Here is a 19632-nt window from a genome sequence, read left to right on the forward strand (position 1 = left end):
AAGACAGACATTTGTGCACATATTACAATCGTGCAATCAGGGAAGTTCCACTGTCATTCTTCTCCTGGAACATGTTTTGCGGACACTGCAGACTGACAATCCTGAGATCCAGTACACATACTTTCAACAAGACAATGCCGGATGCTATCACAGTGCAACGACTATCGTCGCTATACCTGCCATCCAGTTGTCATCTGGTGTTTCTGTCCTCGCAGTAGAGTTTTCAGACCCCCAGGGAGGCAAGGGTCCAGCCAACCACATGTTAGCAACCTGTAAGAACCACATCGGCTGGTACTTCAACCAGGGTCATGATGTAACAACCGTGGAACAGATGAAAGAAGCGATTCTCTCTCATGGTGGAGTTGAAGGTGTAGTAGTGGTAGATGTTGCCATTCAGGAAATGTCCGAAAAGAGAAAAATCACAGGTATCAACAAGCTCAATAACTTTGGGTACAGAGAAGGCGTGTTGGGCAGACGAGCATACAGAATCGGTACAGGTTCCTTGATCACCATATCAGGAGAAAATGCAGGTGAGTCAACACTAAAAGCCTTGTGGCTAAACTGATGGTACTCAAGAGGCTGTCGTCACTCAGACACATTCAGAGTGTATAAAAAGCGAAAAGAGGATTCAGGATAAGTTGCGGGATCAAAGTAGTTAGACAAGGCCGCAAAAGGTTTTTCGTTCCAGACCTTTTTTTTTAAATCAGCTGTAGCTTTCTACATCTAATCCATTTATAGTAAAACCCAATTTAGCGCACTGCATAATTCCGAAATTTAGTGCGATGTCTGCAAAGCTAAAATTGGCACGCAAAGCTAAAAAAAAATAAACTGCCTATGATTCTCTTCTCAAAAGCACAAACACTAGTGGTTTATACGGGTTATTTTCATCCAAAGATGAGAAAGCTTATCAAGCAGGTTTTATTTTTCAAAATCGAACCCTGTTTGGCTATCATTGACCTTTTGTGATGGTAACTTCAAAGCATCTGGTAAACCTACAAAGTCGTGTGTAGGAACAAGTAAAGAAAGCCTAGTTGAGGTCAAGGAGACTCGTGACGAACAAGAAGCAGCAACAAAGGCAGTATACAGCTGCCCAAAAGATGGCTGCACTCATACATTTTAGTGGCATTCAGCATTGGAAAGGCATTTATCATTCGAGAAATGCACAAAATCCGTGGAAAGAGGAACGATGCTTGACTGAGCCAAAAAACAGTACACAGCAAGAGTTTTGGAGGGAGTGGGTAAGATACCAGCTTAACTAGCATTTCCGTGAGCATGACTAAAACAACAGAAGGATTAAAAGAAGGCTGGGTGTTAAAGCAAGTAAAAAAGCCATATCGTTTTAACGAGAAGCAGAAATCCTTCTTAGTTTCCAAATTTAACATCGGACAGGAAACTGGACTTAAAATTGATCCTCAAATCGTTGCTAGAGAAATGTGCCAAGTAAGGGATGCACATGTCGAGCGCCTGTTCTCTAATTCTGAATTTCTAATGCTGGGCCAGGTTTCTTCATTTTTTTCAAGGCTTGCTGCGAAGATCCGAAAGCAACCGGTGGGAGAACCATTGGATGAAAACGACCTGGTGGCTGTGACAGAAGAGGAAAACTTTGTCACTGCTAGCGAGTCTGTTTTGGCTGCACTTTAGCTGGTCCACCCAAGTATTTGTGATCAGCAAAATGTGTGTGAAATGGTCAAGGCAGGTTCCCTTGCAAAGCAGAAAGTGGGGCAGCTTCAGTTCTTCTGCAGTGAACTTGGTCTAGATGTTCCATGTCCACCAGTGAGAATTAAAGCTCCATATGTGACCCTGCTGCAAGAAATGGTGCAAAAATGAGGTTGTATGGACTAATATTGATTTTTTTTTTCCATTCCATTAACTAAATAATGTCCAGTGGGGCTATTTGGGGCTAGTATGGAAACAGTGATTTTGAAGCTTAATGATATAATTTTGGTTATTGTTTACACCCAACTCTTTGTAGCTAGAGCAGAAAAAGCAGGTGGGAGTTAACCCTGCTTGTGCCTGCCTCTTTAAATCTCCTACCTAAGTAGGCTCGATTTCCACCGCTCTTTCGAGCCCAGTCTGTTCCTCCGCAAGGGCAGGAAAGGAACATGGGCTCCTTTCCTGAACAGCAGCACTAGGTATTGCGTGAATCACAAGGATTTTATAACAGAACATTGGAAAAGGCTAAGGTTGAAGTATACAGTATACATCAGGAACAGGAAACATCATTGTTTGAAAATCAAAGCTGTTGTTTATTTTAACTGCCTATGTCACATAACTCTTCCTATTGATTTGTTCGTTGCTTGCCTGACAAACGAGGAAGTTTCTACCAATAAAATGAGGAGAATTGCACTTGAGTGGGTATATATGTGCATAACCTCTTACAAAAGTTAATGCATAGAAAATATACGAGTCCTGAATGTCTTAGAGCAAATGTTATATAATTTAGTGTATTTTAACTGAATTAAACCGTGATATTTATCATTTCGGATCAGTATTATTATTATTATAATTATTGTTATCATCATCATTATTATTATTTGCACAATGTCATGGTCATTGTTGGACACGATTTAAATATGGCGTGACCAAACTCAGTTTATATCTTACTCTCGTTCAAATTCAAATCACAGCAATTTAAGCATGCTAAAATGATTTTAATGGTAATATCGAATTAAGAGTCTACAAATGTAGTAGTTAAAGGTAAAGCTCGATACGATCTTTTCAAAAATTCCCATTGCATTGCACAAGTTGTTTACCACAGCTTTGACACGGTTTTACTAATTCTTACGCAGCAAGTAGCGAAAGAGACTTTCAAAAGTGCCATTTAATTAATATAATACTGTTGATGATACTAGTCAGTCTGAAATGTAGGATCTTCTTGTTTTCTCTGTACCTGATGATTTTGTTTTGATGCCACATGTGGATATGACATGACACAACCTTTCGGTATTTTCAACATTGTTAGTGTTTGATCGTCACTGCTAAATGTCGATAATTGGAATTGATGTTCAGCTTTAAAAAACAACTTACTAGTAAACCATTGCAAAGCTCTTTGCAGCATATGGTTTTTATGGTCGAACAAAAAATCCTTAACTTTGGCGACATGGGTTTACTTGTGTTGGCGTGGCTATGACATGACACTTCACCTTTCCATATTTTGACCATCATTAGTGTTTTCTCGTTGCTAGATAAAAGATATCGATAATTTGAATTTATGTTATAATTTGAATTTATAAAACAATAAAAGGGCTTTGCAAAGATATATTTTTTCTTAAATTTTTCATGTACCAAGGTACAAAAATCGCCTTCAAAAATGCCCCATTTTTCGTGTTTTTTCAAAGCGCAAAAACTAGCAATCTTTGAGCGCTTTTAATCCGAAGTGAAAGTGCTCTTCTTGGCAATATTTTTAAAGATTCCTGTTGCAGTTGTGATACCAAAAATACACGCAAAAGATAATTTAAGTACACCAAGTCGTTTTCCGCTGAATTTAATGGCAGCCGCAGGGGAAAACCGCAATTCTAATTTTGTTGGATTTCTCTAAATCAAAAACTCTCTGCCAAGGTTTAGTCTTATTTTCAAAAATAGTTCACCAAAGGGTCCCTCCTGGCAAAACATGAAGAAATTCATAATTTCAGTTTTGAAAAAAATTCTCGATATTTACAGTCCCATCGCCTTAATCCAACTTCACAACCATTACCAATTTCCAGCCATAACCAAAGACTCGCAAGAACTTCCAACACAAGTGAAACTACTACTAAGGTCCCTCCACACTGCAGAAAATGCCACCCTCCTTTCATGGACACAAAAGATCCAACGGTTCACAGGTTAAATGTAATTTTTGTCCCAACAATGTCTGCACAGTAAATTCAGGCAATAGTTTGTCGAGATGCAACTGTTCCTGGCACAGGGAAAACCACACACAGAGTAACACTCCACCAGCTCCAACATACCAAATAACTGTAACCACAAACCAGCATGTGGATGTGACTGAGTGGCTCTTGCCTCCAAATATTTGCCAATCAAAAATCTTAGGGAGTCTGACTGGAAGTAATGCCTCTACAGGCATAGCTATGCTAACTGTATACCATTTTCTTGAAGGTAAAATTTTCGTTCCTCAACAACTTCAAGATCTTATGAAGGTAATTCCTCTCTACAGCCAGCTTATTCTCAGAGGAAACCATATTTACAGCTTGTTTCATGTGCCTGTGCAACAACCAAACCTGGAAGTCAAGGAGGTCCCTCAGTACAACAAAGAAGAATTTCAGAAAATTGAACTAATTGCTGACTTGGGCTTTTTCACTGTCGAAGACCTTGAATCTTATCTTACAAGCTACCATTGCCAGCATCAAACATTTGCTGCAGTCCTGATTGTGCCCCCAGACAAGACGATGGTGTTATGCTTCAGGAATGCCAGTATTTGCCTCTTTGAAAGTCACAGACAGGGCCACTAAGGAGGCATTGTAGCCTCAAGCTCTTCAGGAAATGCCCTCAATTTTGTGCAACATGTAGAAAGGATGGCAGTGAGAGACTTGCAAACACAGCTGCAGGGATCAAACATAGCTTTACTAGGTCTAAAGTGAACTCTGAAAACTTTACTTTAGACCTAACACAGCTATGTTACTCTGAAAACTTGAATACTATAATTGTTGTACATTTTCCAAGTAAGTTGCTCAGCAGGTGGTTTATTTATTTGGTGAAATAATTTGCAAAAAACATGGCTTAAGGCATACACATTATGAGTAAAATGCAAGGTTTACAACACATTTCAAGTAAACATGTATGCTGGTTAAATTATTTCAAGTGCCGTATTCAGCTTAATATAAATTAAATGTTTTCTTCTCTATGCAAGTAAGTAAAGTTTCAAAACTATGTAGAGATTTTAGTCAAAATAAAGCAGTCGTAAAGCTTTTGTGATTAGCTGCCAACTTATAAGCTTAATATTCTCGATAAAAACAACTATCATTTCGCACGATGGACCTAAAGAACTGAGTGTACTAAACAGTACTGTGGGGAGTTCAAGAACTGCACTGAAGAACCGAAACATACAAGATTGAGACACGCCATTTTCAACCGCAAATACATTTAAACAAATCTTTGCGGTGAAAAGCACGCATTTTTTTCCAGTTAAGGAACTTGCATAGCTCAGAAAAGGGAAAAATAAATTATTTGCTGGACATATTTGAGTTGGGGCAACATACCATAACAAAGTTTTTGTCGATCTTCTGCCGGAACACTCACTCGAAGGGCAAAAACACTGTCTATGCCGTACATAACAAAAAATGATAAAATAAAACACCATAAAAGAAGATCTACTTGGTGAGACTATTATAATGATGAAATGGGCTCCAGGAGTACCTCTAAAGCAGACTTGAATGGCATATCCCATAGACGATCAGTGCAATCCATGACTTGGAAAAACCACCATAATTTGCTCGGTTGAAATGCACCAAAAGTGCTCGGAAGAAATTTTTAATCCTGATGGCTGTACATTTTTTAAAGACTGCAATCCTTAGCGGCTGTGAAGAAAAGGAAGACACTATTAATAGCAATATTTTTAAGTTTGGGCACCAGTGGGATTTTATAGAAATTTGACTCCAAAGCTAATGCAAATTCAGAATAACATCAAAATTCTCCTCTTGAAAGGTGCCTTCTATCTTACAATCATCTTAAAATACACACACCAAGTTTGTCACAACACAAATTTTAAGGCCTTCAGACTCACCTTAACCCTTTGGTGACGAAAACCCCGAATATCGTGCCATGTGGCACGATGACGTATTTCCTATCAAAACAATGCTCTTTTAACGTTACCTAATCGTTTTTTACACTAAAAATAAACTATGGATGTAGCCAATCAAAAACAATCCATTGTGGAATTCATAGATCTCATTGGCTAGTCGAAATTCACTTTTTGTGTATGCGGCGTGACAAGCAAGGTTCTATTCAAAATGGCGTCTTCGAGCAAGCGACCACGCGTGACTTTCACGGCTGAAGAAGCAGCTGAAATTTGTGCCCGAGGTGGCAGTGATGCTGAAAGTGATATTGACAGTAACACTGGTGGAATTTCAAGTGGAGAAGAGTTTGATTTAGACGAAGAACTCGAAGGAAATCGTGCTTCAGAGAGAGAATGGAGGTAAGCGATAGTGTAAACAACATGATGAAATATGAGTGCATTGGAATTTAGCCTTTACTTAGCCCGAATTTTGCACTTTCCCATCATCTTTTTGTGAAAAATGAAACTATAAGTCTTTAGTAAACTAAAATGATGGAAAAAGAAGCTTTCTGGGCCCGATTTATTCATTTCTTACCACAATTTTGAGTGCCATACAATCAGGTGATTTTTTCGCACAATGCGTAACTCGAGCCTCCAAACATGTGTTCGCGAGAAGAAAGACAGAAAGAAATATCATGGTTATTTTGTTATTTGTTTGCATTTTCTAGGGTCCAAAGAATTTGCAAATAACATTTTCTTTCTCTGAGAACCCTTTTCTGATGAAATTCTATGAAATTGACATATAATATTCCTTTTACTTGTTTCATTTGTATGTGGACATAACCTTGGAATGTTGTCGGGAATGTTTCATGAATAGCGGAAAAATCTTGGGCTTGATCAAGTTATTTATTGTAATTCTGTTTTTTATTTCACTGTTAGTAGTTTACAAACAACGCTATATGTATTTTATCGAGCCCTAAAGAGTAAACATAATAAGGTTTTGAAAGAAGCTCTTTGTTTGATTTATTTATCATCAGTAATGATCTCTCCAGTTTGTGACCTTTGATCAAAGGACATTGTAAGATCTAAAGAGCAAATTTTAGCTCTCCTGATTTTTTTTTTGGTGCAAAATTTGCTTATTAGCTGCTGAACCTTTCATTCTCAAAAACTCATTTCACGTATGTTTTTTTTTTCCAGTGAGCACGAGTCAGATATCGAAGGTATGATGTCTGATTGTGACTCTAGTGAACAGTCGGAAGATGAGGTAAGTGACTCTGATGCGTCCGCAGAGGAACAAGAAAGACCACCAGGAAGAGGTAGGAGACTACCCCAGCAGAGGCCAGCAAGGGGTAGGGGCAGGGGTAGGGGAAGGGGTAGGGGAAGGGGTGATCCTCCTCCTGCACCTGCAGCTCCACCTGCACCTGCAAGTAGAAGTTACGAGGATCCTGATACACCAAATCAGATTCCCCCTTTTACCCCAAGGAGACCACCTGGATTGCATCTGAATATGCCAGTGCTCAGAGGTGCAATGACAAGGGCTGTAGATTTCTTCAGGCTTTTCTTTACAGCAGAGCTTCTGAGAACTATCTGTACCCATACAAATAGCTATGGATGGGGGGCCATTGGCGACAAACCCTACTATGGTGACAAGGAAGGTGCCTGGGTTGAAACTTCTCCTGAGGAAATAGAAAAATTGATTGCCCTCATTTTATACTGTGGCCTGGTACATGTTAGCTCATTTCACCGATACTGGAGCACAAAAACTTTATACCATGGGATGTGGGCACGGAGAATTATGTCCTGAGACCGATTCAAGGCACTTATGGCAATGCTTCATGTTGTCGATCCAGATGAAGAAGATGAGGAAGACAAATTGAGAAAGGTGAGTAGCTTTTTGGATTTTTTCAAGCAAAAATGCAAGGATCTCTACCAACCTTTTCAACGTGTGGCTGTTGATGAGAGAATGGTGAAATCAAAACATCGGTCTGGAATTCGGCAGTATATAAAAAACAAACCAACAAAGTGGGGTATAAAGTTATGGGTTTTGGCAGATAGTTTGAATGGATACACCTGTGACTTTGATGTGTACATAGGGAGAAATGCACAGCAGGAGGTAAGTCCTAATGGGTTAGGGTATGATGTAGTAATGAGACTTGTTGCCCCTCTGAGGAACCAGGGATATCATTTGTACTTTGATAACTTTTATACTTCTGTGAAGCTTGTGAAAGATTTGTTTCAAGTTTTGATTCCAGCCACAGGTACAGCTGCTGAGAACAGGAGGGGATTCCCTGAGACAATGAAAAAGGGACAACAATGGGCTCGGGGAAGCATGAGGTGGGAAAGAGATGGAGTATGCCTTGCTCAGCAATGGAAGGACAACCGACCAGTGACTATCCTTACTTCAATTGACAGTGCCAATGACTTTGTAATGGTTGCTAGAAAAGAGAAAGTGGGCAATGTGTGGAGAAATATCAATGTAAAACAGCCCAAAGCAATCGAACATTATAATAACTATATGAATGCAGTTGACCGTTCAGATCAAATTCTTGCAAAGAACTGTGCTCTTCGAAAGTGTATGAGGTGGTGGAAAACATTGTTTTTTCACTTGATTGACATAGCTATTGTCAACAGTTACATTCTATTTCAACTTCATCGTGCAGAGCACCCTGACAATGAAGCACTCAAGCGTCCCCAAAAGTTTGCAATTGCAGAGTATCGAGAGGAACTTGTGAGAGATCTAGCGGGCTTGGATGAATATGGAACACCTCCAGTATTCAAGCCCCCAACACAGGACCCTGGGGAGTTTGCTACTGTGCATATACCAAAGTTTACTGACACTAAGAGGAACTGTAAAGTTTGTTATAAAGCAACACAGAAGGAAATGAAAGTTCGGTCTTGCTGCAGTGCACCACAATGTAATAATGTTTATCTGCATTGCACTCAGGATAAAGACTGCTTTAAGATTTGGCACAGCAAGGACTATCACCGCGATTAATTGTAAAAAGACACTGGTAGTTGATTTAATTTGTTCTTTGTTAGGTAAGGCTCCTTGAAACCCCAAAGGTAGCATCATAGCACTGGTTGGGGGTACACGGTCCCCGTTTTCCACCCGGTGGTTTTTAGGGGTTTACGTGTCCGGCTGTGGTGCATGTAGATTTCTACTTTTAAAAACTAATTGCTATTTTATACAAGTAGAATATTTGAAATGAGTGGCATTTAAGTTAAATTGTGCTCATGTAGCCAATGGGTACTTGTATCACCAATGCACCCATGTGGGTGTAGTGAAGGCAAAACAGGGCTTTTGAGGGCACCCGAAAGAAAGAGGCATAACTTTGTGAATTTTCATTGAATTTCAATCCAATTTTCAGGAAATATAGAGTATTTAATGGGAAACAACTTTTCTTTGTCCAGTTTTCAATGCTACATAAAGAGCAGATGTTACTAAAAATTTTCTCCTAAAAAATGTGTATTGCGCGACATTTTAATTAGCATAAATTGGCCTAAATTAATTAATTAAAAGAGATTCAAAGAAGCTGACAACATAGTCTTGATGTCCATTTATTTAGCTTTAAAATGACATAGCATAAAAAATTGGTTGAATACAACATGAGCTGGTCATTTTTTACCAAAACATGTCAAAAATGGCCATTTTTAGGGGGTGTCACCAAAGGGTTAATTGCTTTGCCACTTGTGGAAACATCTGGAAATCAGCTGATGTTAATTTAAATCCCGTTGATTTGCACATTTCTTAGCTGTTTTCACGCAGTTTGATTGTAAAAAATCTTTTCACAGGAAGTTAAAGGAAGCCCCAGAAGTACCCAGAGCATCAGGAATGTATGTAGGCATTTAACTTTCTTTCATCTCGTTCCATGATATCTCCTAGAAGAGTGCTAGATCACCCAAATAAACCTGCAATCGCATGCTTGAGAAATCAAAATGGAGTTATGATTCTTTCATTCCAAATGATTTGGTGCATGCGCAGACAGAATGCCCCTCTGCTTTTTAGTTGAGAATTAACTTTCAACAAATGAAATGGAATTTTCCAGATCAACCAGAGGAGCAATAACTGTAGAGATCTGTAGATGCAGATGTACATGTAGATGCAATCTTGGTCTACATTGTTGGCATTGTCTCGTCGATCTCTGCGATCTGAATGTAAACAATGCAATTTTAGTGTAGGAATTGATACTTTCCCTGGATTTTTGATCATTGCTCTGATGAAAACAACGAAACTAGCCACCCTTGTTTATAAATAACAAAGGCTTACTTGCCGAATTTTATAACTTCCATGTCTTCTTAAGTTAAGCTTGTGTGTGAAGATTTTGTAAGTTAAGCTCGTGTGTGAAGATTTAGCCTTCAGGACAACATGCAGATGCATAGCAAACCTTTCCTTGTGTGTAACGTTAACTATCTCTTATTTTAGAAACTGATTGCTTGCATGCATGTATAGTTATTGTGATATGCGGGCTAAATTCAGTTTTACATCATTTTTTAGATTTTTAGAATCAGAAGAGAAAAGGCAAGCCAATCAAGACTGTCATGGTCAAGGCAAAAAGAAACCAAAGAAAGCAAAAAAGACGAACCAGAAGAAGCAGGCAAGTGAAAAGGAAAGCACAGACCAAGATAAGACTAAGAAAAGAAGAGAGAGGCAAAGCAACAGCAGTGGAAAGAGCAACTGCTGGCTCTTCAAAAACAGCATAGAAGGGCTGGTTAACATCAGTCATCGGCTCATGAGGAACCATCTGATAGTGATGATGAGTATCTCCCTCTCAGTGTAGATGAGGGTTTTACTCACAACGAACATGAAGAATCTGCACATAGCTAGCAAACCCAGAAAAAGTTGTGGCACTTCGGCCCCTGGATCATCACAACTAACTAACTCGACTGTACCTGGCAGAGACCCCCACCTCCTACAAAGCTAAGTTTTCCACCATCACCTAATAACAACCCCCAACAGAAACAGCCACCTCCGACCAACCTTCTTAGCTCATCATCATCCAATTTCAATTTTCATCGAAGATGGAAGCTTCCTGCAAACCCCAGTCATAAAACATCACCTGCCAACTCTGCTGGTCATACACCATCAAGTCCTGTCTACCCACGTCATACACCATTTGATCCTGCCAACTCTAATAATGCATTATCACCTGCCAGTCCTCATTGTACACCTTAACTTCCTGCCAGCCCTAATCATATGCCATGTTCCAACCCTAGTCATGTGCCTTCATCTGCTGCCAGTCTCGTTCTTATTCCGTCATCTATCAGTTATCACCATACACCTTCATCTCCCAGCCTTGATCAAGACTCCTCTTCTCTCAACCGTCACCATAGACATGTATTTATTTTAGGTGTTTAATTAAGTTGCTTTGTATTAGTTCCCATTGGGATAATCAGGCCTTTATATACCAGTCCTTGTGAGTATCACACCACTTGACACTGACCAGTTTACTCAAGTTGTACATTATTTTATTAGTATTCAGTTTTTTTATTCAATTCTGGGCAACAAACAAGAAACGGTTACTTCACAGGGTTTAACCGAGTTCCACACTTTTCTTCTCAAGCAGCTCAGGTTCCATACTTTTGAGCTCTCTTCTAAGTTTGAGAAGACTTCTACCAACGCCGAGTGTGCATTATCTGTCTCTCAACAGCTCAAAAGTCTCGAGTGAGCTCAAATTTTCCTATCCTGGAAACAAAAGGAACTATAAGTTCAACCTTGAAGTTTGGATCATCTCGAAAACGTTTCGAAGGCACTTCACGAATTGCTGAGCGAGATTTTGTACAAATCACTGAGCGAGAAATTGTTACCAACCAGATACAAGAAAAATCCGAACAACACCAACAGCATCTGGAAGGCCATTTGCCTCTGCCTTCCCAACAAATCAGCTTCTCAGAGAACTTTTCGCAGAGATGAAAAAACTGTTGCCGACAAAGTTAACAAATTCTTTGTCTCAGTTGGTTAAAATACCGTAGACAAAGTTAAACCGTTGGCTAATGCATGTAACTTCGAACTCAATGAAAATTGGTTTACTCTGAGACAATACCCATTGTCCGAACAGTTTTCATTTCATGTCACAGATGGTAAACATATAGAAGATATAATAACATCTATGCCATCTAACAAAGCCCCTGGGAATGGCAAGATCCCTATCCACGTTATCAAAGACTGCCTTGCTCCTATTCTTCCTGCAATCACATCCATTGTTAACACCTCTTTTGTTACTTCAACCTTCCCTTCTGTTTGGAAAATAGCTGAAGTTACACCTATCCCTAAAGACGGAGATCACAAACAAGCAAACAATAACAGACCCATCTCATTGTTACCTGTTCCATCAAACGTCTGTGAAAGGGTTGCTCATAATCAATTCACATTGTATCTTCTCTCAAAGGAAAGGTAGCAAAGAACCAGAGTGGAAATAAAAGATGGCACTCAACTGAAACATTCGTAATTCAAACCACTGATGCCATACTTAGCGCTATGGATAAAAAAGAGTTAACGGCCATGGTACTATTAGCCTTCGACAGCATCAGTCACGAAAACTTAATATCAAAGTTGCTGGATGTTGGTGCCTCTTACCCTTGTCTACAATGGTTCTGCAGCTACCTAAGTGACAGGCAACAAGTTGTACATATAAATTCTACTTCATCTGAGCCCCTGACCGTGACCAGCGGTGTACCGCAAGGAAGTATTCTGGGCCCGCTTCTTTTCAGCATCTATGCAAATGACCTTCCAGCTGTTCTGCGAAAATGCAGTTCACAGTGCTACGTAGATGATACAAAACTTCTGGTCTCCTTTAAGATTGAAGATAAAATAAATGCAATAACCGATATGAACGAGGATTTACTTAACGTGCATAACTGGTGTTTTAATAACTACCTACTGTTGAACCCGGATAAGACTAAACTCGTGGTATTTGGTAGCAGACAAATGCTTCCCAAACTACGAGATTTCACGTTATCATTGCTAGGAAAGGAACTTATACCTGTCCAGGCGGCAAAGGACCTAGGCGTGACACTGGATCCCCACTTAACTTTCAATGATCACATTGTTAACACTGTTTCCTCCTGCATGTCTTACCTTGGACAAATTAATCGAGTTAAACATCCTTTTGATAGAGGAACTCTTATCACAGTTATTAATGCCCTAGTTTTTAGTAAACTGTTTTATTGCTCAAACGTGTGGGCAAACTCCTCCATCTGTAACATTGATAAACTGCACTCTGTACAGAACTTTGCATGTAGAATTGTAAGTGGTGCACGGAAATTCGATCACATCACGCCCATACTAAAAGAATTAGAATGGCTGCCAGTTTCAAGCCAGCTTTACTATCGAAGTACCACTTTAGCCTTCAAGTGCATGACGGGCTGCACTCCCGACAATTTGACCTCTTTTTTATCAAATGTGCAGATATAAGCATGCGTACCACTAGGAGCTCTCAACAATTAAACATTCCTCTATTCAGAACTGCCACTGGCCAAAGAACATTTTATTTTATTAGTCCATTGCAGAGTTTTGACCATTTCATCAATCAATGGCCCTGTTTAGCACACACATAGTCTTCATTCTGTATTTATGTCATTAACAGAGATTGTTTGTATTTTAAATACCAAAAAACTAATAAAGCCTCAAAGAAGAAGAAAACTTCTACCAAAAAAGACCAACTTCTGAGTATTACAACCCAGCATGACGAACCTGTCATTTCTGAGATCCTCTCTTCATGTTCTCCCATGTCACTGCCTCTCCCAAATCCAATTGATCCTCTGGAGGCTGTTTTTTCAGAATAAGCCCCAAGACATTGTGGTACTCAATGCTTCTTACATCCCAGAGCCAGCTCTTCCAAAACCAGAGGCTGAGAAGAAACTTCTGCATCCACACTTTGGGGGCAAGCAGCCAAAGCAGCACAAACCCCTAAAGTGCATCAGCGTAGTATGCAAAGAGGAAAAAGGAAGATTGGCAGAGGAGTTGCAAAGCACTCATAAAGAATTGGACAAGGCACTAGAGGAACTCAGTAAGTGTTAGTTCTAGGTTCATTTATTTATATATGTATTTATTTATCTGGTTTTTTATTTATTAATTTATTCAATGTTATTCTTTTTTATCCTGATATGGGTTGACACCACCCTGGATGCCATGTCCATGCACGATGTACTTGCCTACTGATATAAGCTTGGGAAAGGCTTACTACTGGATTGTAGTTGTTGTGAGTTTTTGCAAATGCCTTTTTATAAACAATGTCACTAATCTTACCCTTTAAACTACAGTTTAACTACCTATAGCACGACTTACTTAAATTGGATCCCACAATTTCCAGTTGTTGAACTGAAGTACTGAGTGCCCCCACCCACTGTTAAAACCAATATTTCAAACCAAACTACTGTCTATTCAAATCACAGGAACACTGAAAACCGTACATGCAAACAGTGCCACTGATTCCACTGAGTATGGCAAGATTTCTAGATCAGTGGGATAGCAAGAAATGTAAGTTTCTACGCTCTGTTTATAACAAGTGATATGACAAAAAATCAGCTAGTGTGTGGCAGCCTTTTGTTTCAAAGTTAACTTTGAGTTACATGCTCTAACTTGCATGGTTTGAAGTAATTCATAATTTTTTTTTGGATCTTCATAGTGGGAGGAAATTGGAAACAGTGTGTGGTGCTGCCCCATAAAAGTCAACGCAGCTGTCAGACTCGTCGTGAAGGACAGCACTGGCCTGTGCACTGTTATCTGTCTTTTACCCAAAAGAAGAACTGAATGGGAAAAGACTTCATGAATTGGACCAAGATGTCACTGAAGCAATTACTGGTAGGTACATCATTAGGTAGCATAGACAAAAATCAAAGTCATACAAAGTTTGTACATCAGGGGCGGATTAAGGGGACAGTGCACCCCTGAGATGAAGCCCTCTTCTCTGGATTAGCTCGTATTCACTTATAAAATTTGTTCACCTCAGCAGTCAGTTATGCCATTCCTTAGTGGTGCACCCCCTCCTAACAAAACTCCTGTATCTGGCCCTGTATATTTATGATGCTCATGAACTTAGCACCAGTGTATTACAGTTTTCTGCTCAGAATAAACTTCAACAGATTAGAATAATAGTGACAAAATCATTTGAAAATATCTGGACTCAGATACTCCACAGCTTGGCTTTGTCATTTGTGACAAGTTGCGTGACTTACTATTTGATATTTAACCACACAAGTTTTGTTCTATTGTTGATTAAGCCAATCAAATGTATTTACGCGTCATTGCACAACCATGTGCAACAGATCTCACAAAGCAGTTGAACCAGATGTAGTTCGCGTCATTTGTCGATCAGAATAAATCTCCGTTCCAATACTCGAATGCTGCTTCTTACATGGTGGCAGCAGTGACAGGATCCACGCGGCATTGAAGTTTATTAGAAAATGGCATCGGCACTTAACTTACCGCCGCCAACGCCGCTAGAAATCCATGATCAGAACGCCGCGGAGAAATGGAAGAAGTTCAATCTCGCGTGGAATAGCTATGCTCTTGCCACGGAGCTCAACAAGAAGTCGGAAGCCGTTCAAGTGGCTACTCTCTTAACAGTCATAGGAGAAGAGGCTCGGGACGTGTATTCCACATTCACAGACTTGGCCGCCAAAGGAGACGACAAGAAGATAGCACCAGTGCTACAAAAGTTTGCCGATTATTGCCAGCCACGAAAGAATGTGCCATTCGAGCGCTATCGATTTAATCATCGAACACAAGAAGCAGGAGAAAGCTACGACCAGTATAAGACCGCACCTCGTAAGCTTGCGGAGAGTTGTGACTTTGACACCATAACCCCCGACGAAATGCTCAGAGATCACTTGATTTTCGGCATACGTGATTCGAAAGTGAGAGAGCGACTGCTGCGAGAGTCGAAACTGAGCCTAGCAAAGACAGATGAGATTTGTCGCGCCGCCGAAAGTATGCAAACGCAAATGAAAATAGTTGGAGACCTCACCGAACCGGAGGCAAACAAAGTTGATCAGGAGTGAATGCCTAACTGGCGAAAATCCAAGAAAACCACTCGTAAAAGACAACAGCAAGGCCCGGGGCGGCGTGGCAAAGAGTGTGAGAAATGTGGTTATCAACACCAGGAAAATTCGGAATCCTGTCCCGCAATCGGTCAGGAATGCTTGAAGTGCGGAAAGCAGAACCACTTCGCATCAAGATGCAAATCAAAGGAAGTTAAAGCAACCAATTTAGAAGATGATGAGGCTGGCAAGATGTACCAGATAGAGGTAGCTGCCGTGAAACTTGATGATTCACAACTAGAGACACTGAAACTAGAGTCTGGTAATTTCGTCCGTTTCCAACCCAACACTGGAGCCCAGTGTAACGTGCTGCCACTGCACGTTTATAAGAAAGCATCCAAAGATGAGAGGCTTGAAAAAGTGAATCGCACTCAAGCATCACTGGTTGCGTATGGTGGCTCGAAAATTAAAGTGATAGGTCGTGTCAGCATGTGCGTCTGGAGAAATGAGAAGTCATACCTTCTACACTGTCACCTGGTGGAGAGTGAAGAGATTAGTCCGATTCTCGGTATCAAGTCATGCCTAGCAATGAACATCATTCAGTACAAGGACAATGACCTGCTCAACAAGCCCAAAACAGATGGTTCCTGGGTTTATGCCATAGAAGACCTCCCACCACCAGTAACCAAAGAGGAGTTAATGTTAAAGTTTCCAGATGTCTTCGGCGAGGGCCTTGGAAAACTTGATGGTCAATATACAATTAGATTGGATGAAACTGTCCTGCCTGTACACCATGCCCCACGTCGCATCGCAGTGGCATTAAGGCCTCAGCTCAAGGATACATTGGACGCTCTGGAAGCACAAGGTGTCATTGCCCAAGTAACCACGCCCACCAGATGGATAAGCTCCATTGTCGCCGTCCCTAAGAAAAATGGAAAGCTGCGCATATGTCTTGACCTAAAGACCTGAATCGTGCCATACAAAGAGAGAAGTACCAACTCCCGACAGTGGAAGACATTGCGACACGCCTCCATGGAGCCAAAGTCTTCACGGTCATGGATGTTCGTAATGGGTTTTGGCACGTAAGCTCAGATGAAGAATCGTCATACCTGACGACCTTTCAAACGCCATTTGGCCGCTATCGCTGGAGGCGCATGCCCTTTGGCATCTCATCAGCTCCGGAAGTGTTTCAAAGGAAAATGCACGAGCTCATTGAAGGTATGACCGGCATTGAGGTAGTAGCGGACGACTTCATTGCAGTTGGATATGGCGAGACATTTGAAGAAGCGACACGAGACCATGACAAAAATCTCCTCGACTTCCTCAAACGATGCGAAGCAAAGAACGTCTGTCTAAATCCGGAGAAGCTGAAATTGCGACAGTCGCAGGTGCTTTTCATTGGGCACATGGCAACCGACCAGGGATTAGAAGTAGATCCTGCCAAAGTTCGAGCTATCATTGAGATGCCAGCCCCAACAGACAAGCTTGGAGTACAACGACTTCTGGGACTGGCCCAGTACCTCGCAAAGTTTCTTCCACACCTTTCAGACGTCACCAAGCCGTTAAGGGACTTAATGCAGTCTAATGTACTGTGGGTCTGCAATGAAGCTCAACAAACGGCGTTTGAGAAGCTAAAAGAGATGGTGACACGCACCCCAGTTCTACGCTATTACAATCTTAAAGAGGAGGTCACATTGCAGTGTGATGCGTCCCAGTCTGGGCTTGGGGCAGCGCTGATGCAGAATGGACAGCCCATCGCATATGCCTCAGGAGCACTGACACTGGCTGAAACATGCTATGCCCAAATAGAAAAAGAATTACTCGCAATTGTTTTTGCTTGTGATCGTTTTGATGCATACGTCTATGGCAGAGACCTGGTAAATGTGGAGACCGACCATAAGCCCTTGGAGCCAATCCTCATAAAACCACTGGCTGCAGCCCCGAAGCGTCTTCAGCGGATGCTGTTGCGCCTGCAGAAGTATAATTTGCAAGTCAGGTACAAGAAAGGAAAAGAGATGCTTCTTGCAGACACACTGAGTCGCACCTACCTGCCAGAGGTGAATGCTACCGAGTTTTCAAGAGAGTTAGAAGACATAGATCACCGTGTATGGCTTCCCGTGACTGAGGATCGTTGGCAACAACTGAAGAACGCAGCGGCAGATGATCCAGTACAGCAGAAGCTATGAGACATCATCAGAAGCGGATGGCCTGAGAACAGGGCACAGGCTCCTGAATGTGTGCGCCCTTACTTTGACGTGCGTGATGAGCTAACCATCCAGAATGAGCTTGTCTTTCAAGGGGCAGCAGATTGTTGTTCCGGCAGTTTTAAGGAAGGAACTTATGGAGAAGACACATGCATCACACATTGGCATTGAAGGAAGCATACGCCGAGCAAGAGACACCCTGTATTGGCCACGTATGACCACGGACATCAAAGAGTACATCTCCAGATGTGACGTCTGTATGACTCATCGCACGGGCCAAGGAAAGGAACCAATACTGCAACACGAGTTCATCGCACGGCCATGGGCTAAAGTCGCTGCTGACCTCTGTGAGTTCGACAACAGAGTATTGTTAGTTGTGAGCGACTACTACAGTAACTTTATAGAGGTAGCTCGCCTGAGCAGCCTTACCTCCCGTGCTGTAATCAAGGAGCTGAAAGCAGTATTTGCAAGATATGGTGTACCCGACACCCTTGTCACGGATAATGGTTCACAGTTCTCCTCTGCTGAATTTGCAGTTTTCGCAAAGACATGGATGTTCGAGCACAAGACATCGTCGCCAACGTATCCTCAGTCAAATGGAAAGGCAGAGAAAGCGGTCCAGACCGTCAAAAACCTGTTTAGAAAGTGCAAGGCATCCGGAACGTCAGAATTTCAAGCACTATTAGACTGGCGCAACACCCCAACAGCTGGAATTGGAACCAGCCCTGCCCAACGTCTGATGGGCCGCCGCTGTAAGACACTGCTCCCCATAGCAGGCTCCCTATTACAGCCCAACTTTCCCACAGAAGAAGATACTCGCAAACTGGTGGGTACAAAGCAACGGCAACAGTTCTATTACAACAAGCAAGCCAGTCCCTTGGAGCCAATCAGTGTAGGGGACGCAGTACGTATGAGGCTTCCCGGTGAGAAAACGTGGAGTTCTGGAACATGCACAGCTGACGCAGGCCCCAGGAGTTTCAGAGTACAAGTGGGTAATGCAGTTTACAGGAGAAATCGAAGGCAGCTAATCAAGACAGGAGAATCAAACGAGGCCACATTGCCAGGAGACATAGCTGCCCCAGACGACCCTGCACCCACAAGTGTTGAAGCTGACGAATCTGCCCCACCCGAAGAATGCCCCCTGTCCGTGTTAAGAGAAACCACCAGGTCACAGAGACCACAACGGCATTTAAAGCCACCCGGTTGGTTTAAAGACTTTGTTACCTCTTAAGGAGAACTTTGTTGAGAACTTATTATGACAGTGTGTTTTGTTTTAACATTCTTTTGGAGAAAGGGAAGATGTGACAAGTTGCGTGACTTGCTATTTGATATTTAGTTTAACTTTCAGCCTAGCATCCAAATCCCGATTTAAAAAGGATTACATGCAAGTCCAATGGGCACAGCTAGATGTGCACACAAACTTTACAATACAAATTGTTGGTCAAAATGTGTTTTCTTTATGTTACATAAAATATATCTTGCTAAAAAAATTTCCTGTTTCAGATTTTCCTATGGTGGCTAAGCTAACAAAAGAGCCAAAGCTGAGAAAGAAGAAGAACACTGAGGACACTGCTAAGCCTCCTTCCTCTCCTTCCAGGAGTAGTTTAAAGCAGGCCTTGAGATTAAAGTGCAACACTCTAATCCACTATGAGACCACTCAAAAGCAAGGTATCAGTGCATGTTGCTACACAATTCATTATTTTTTAAGGCCCACAAAAACATTTTTTCAGAGGAAATGGT

At 41.3% G+C, this 19632-nt stretch overlaps 3 protein-coding genes across 3 annotated transcripts; all 3 read left to right on the top strand.

The window, feature by feature from the left end:
- Positions 1-245: 245 nt before the first annotated feature.
- Positions 246-734, top strand: LOC145499753 (uncharacterized). Its single transcript, XM_081479280.1, has one exon. The coding sequence runs from the start codon at positions 260-262 to the stop codon at positions 563-565; it is 306 nt and encodes a 101-aa protein (XP_081335406.1). The 5' UTR covers positions 246-259; the 3' UTR covers positions 566-734.
- A 2969-nt stretch (positions 735-3703) lies between these two features.
- LOC145499840 (uncharacterized) lies at positions 3704-4722 on the top strand. The gene has a single exon (XM_081479366.1). It carries the CDS (start codon positions 3777-3779, stop codon positions 4446-4448), a length of 672 nt encoding a protein of 223 aa, XP_081335492.1. The 5' UTR covers positions 3704-3776; the 3' UTR covers positions 4449-4722.
- Positions 4723-14906: 10184 nt separating this feature from the next.
- On the top strand, positions 14907-17119 carry LOC145500284 (uncharacterized). The gene is made up of 2 exons (XM_081479782.1): positions 14907-15964; positions 17056-17119. The coding sequence occupies exon 1, from the start codon at positions 15113-15115 to the stop codon at positions 15707-15709; it is 597 nt and encodes a 198-aa protein (XP_081335908.1). The 5' UTR covers positions 14907-15112; the 3' UTR covers positions 15710-15964; positions 17056-17119.
- Positions 17120-19632: the final 2513 nt, after the last annotated feature.

Source organism: Orbicella franksi, chromosome 10, assembly GCF_964199315.1.
Source record: "Orbicella franksi chromosome 10, jaOrbFran1.1, whole genome shotgun sequence".
Taxonomy (NCBI): Eukaryota; Metazoa; Cnidaria; class Anthozoa; order Scleractinia; family Merulinidae; genus Orbicella; species Orbicella franksi.

Coding starts and splice junctions, on each gene's coding strand:
- LOC145500284 (XM_081479782.1), top strand. CDS start 15,113: ATGGCATCGGCACTTAACTTACCGCCGCCAACGCCGCTAGAAATCCAT.
- LOC145499840 (XM_081479366.1), top strand. CDS start 3,777: ATGCCACCCTCCTTTCATGGACACAAAAGATCCAACGGTTCACAGGTT.
- LOC145499753 (XM_081479280.1), top strand. CDS start 260: ATGTTAGCAACCTGTAAGAACCACATCGGCTGGTACTTCAACCAGGGT.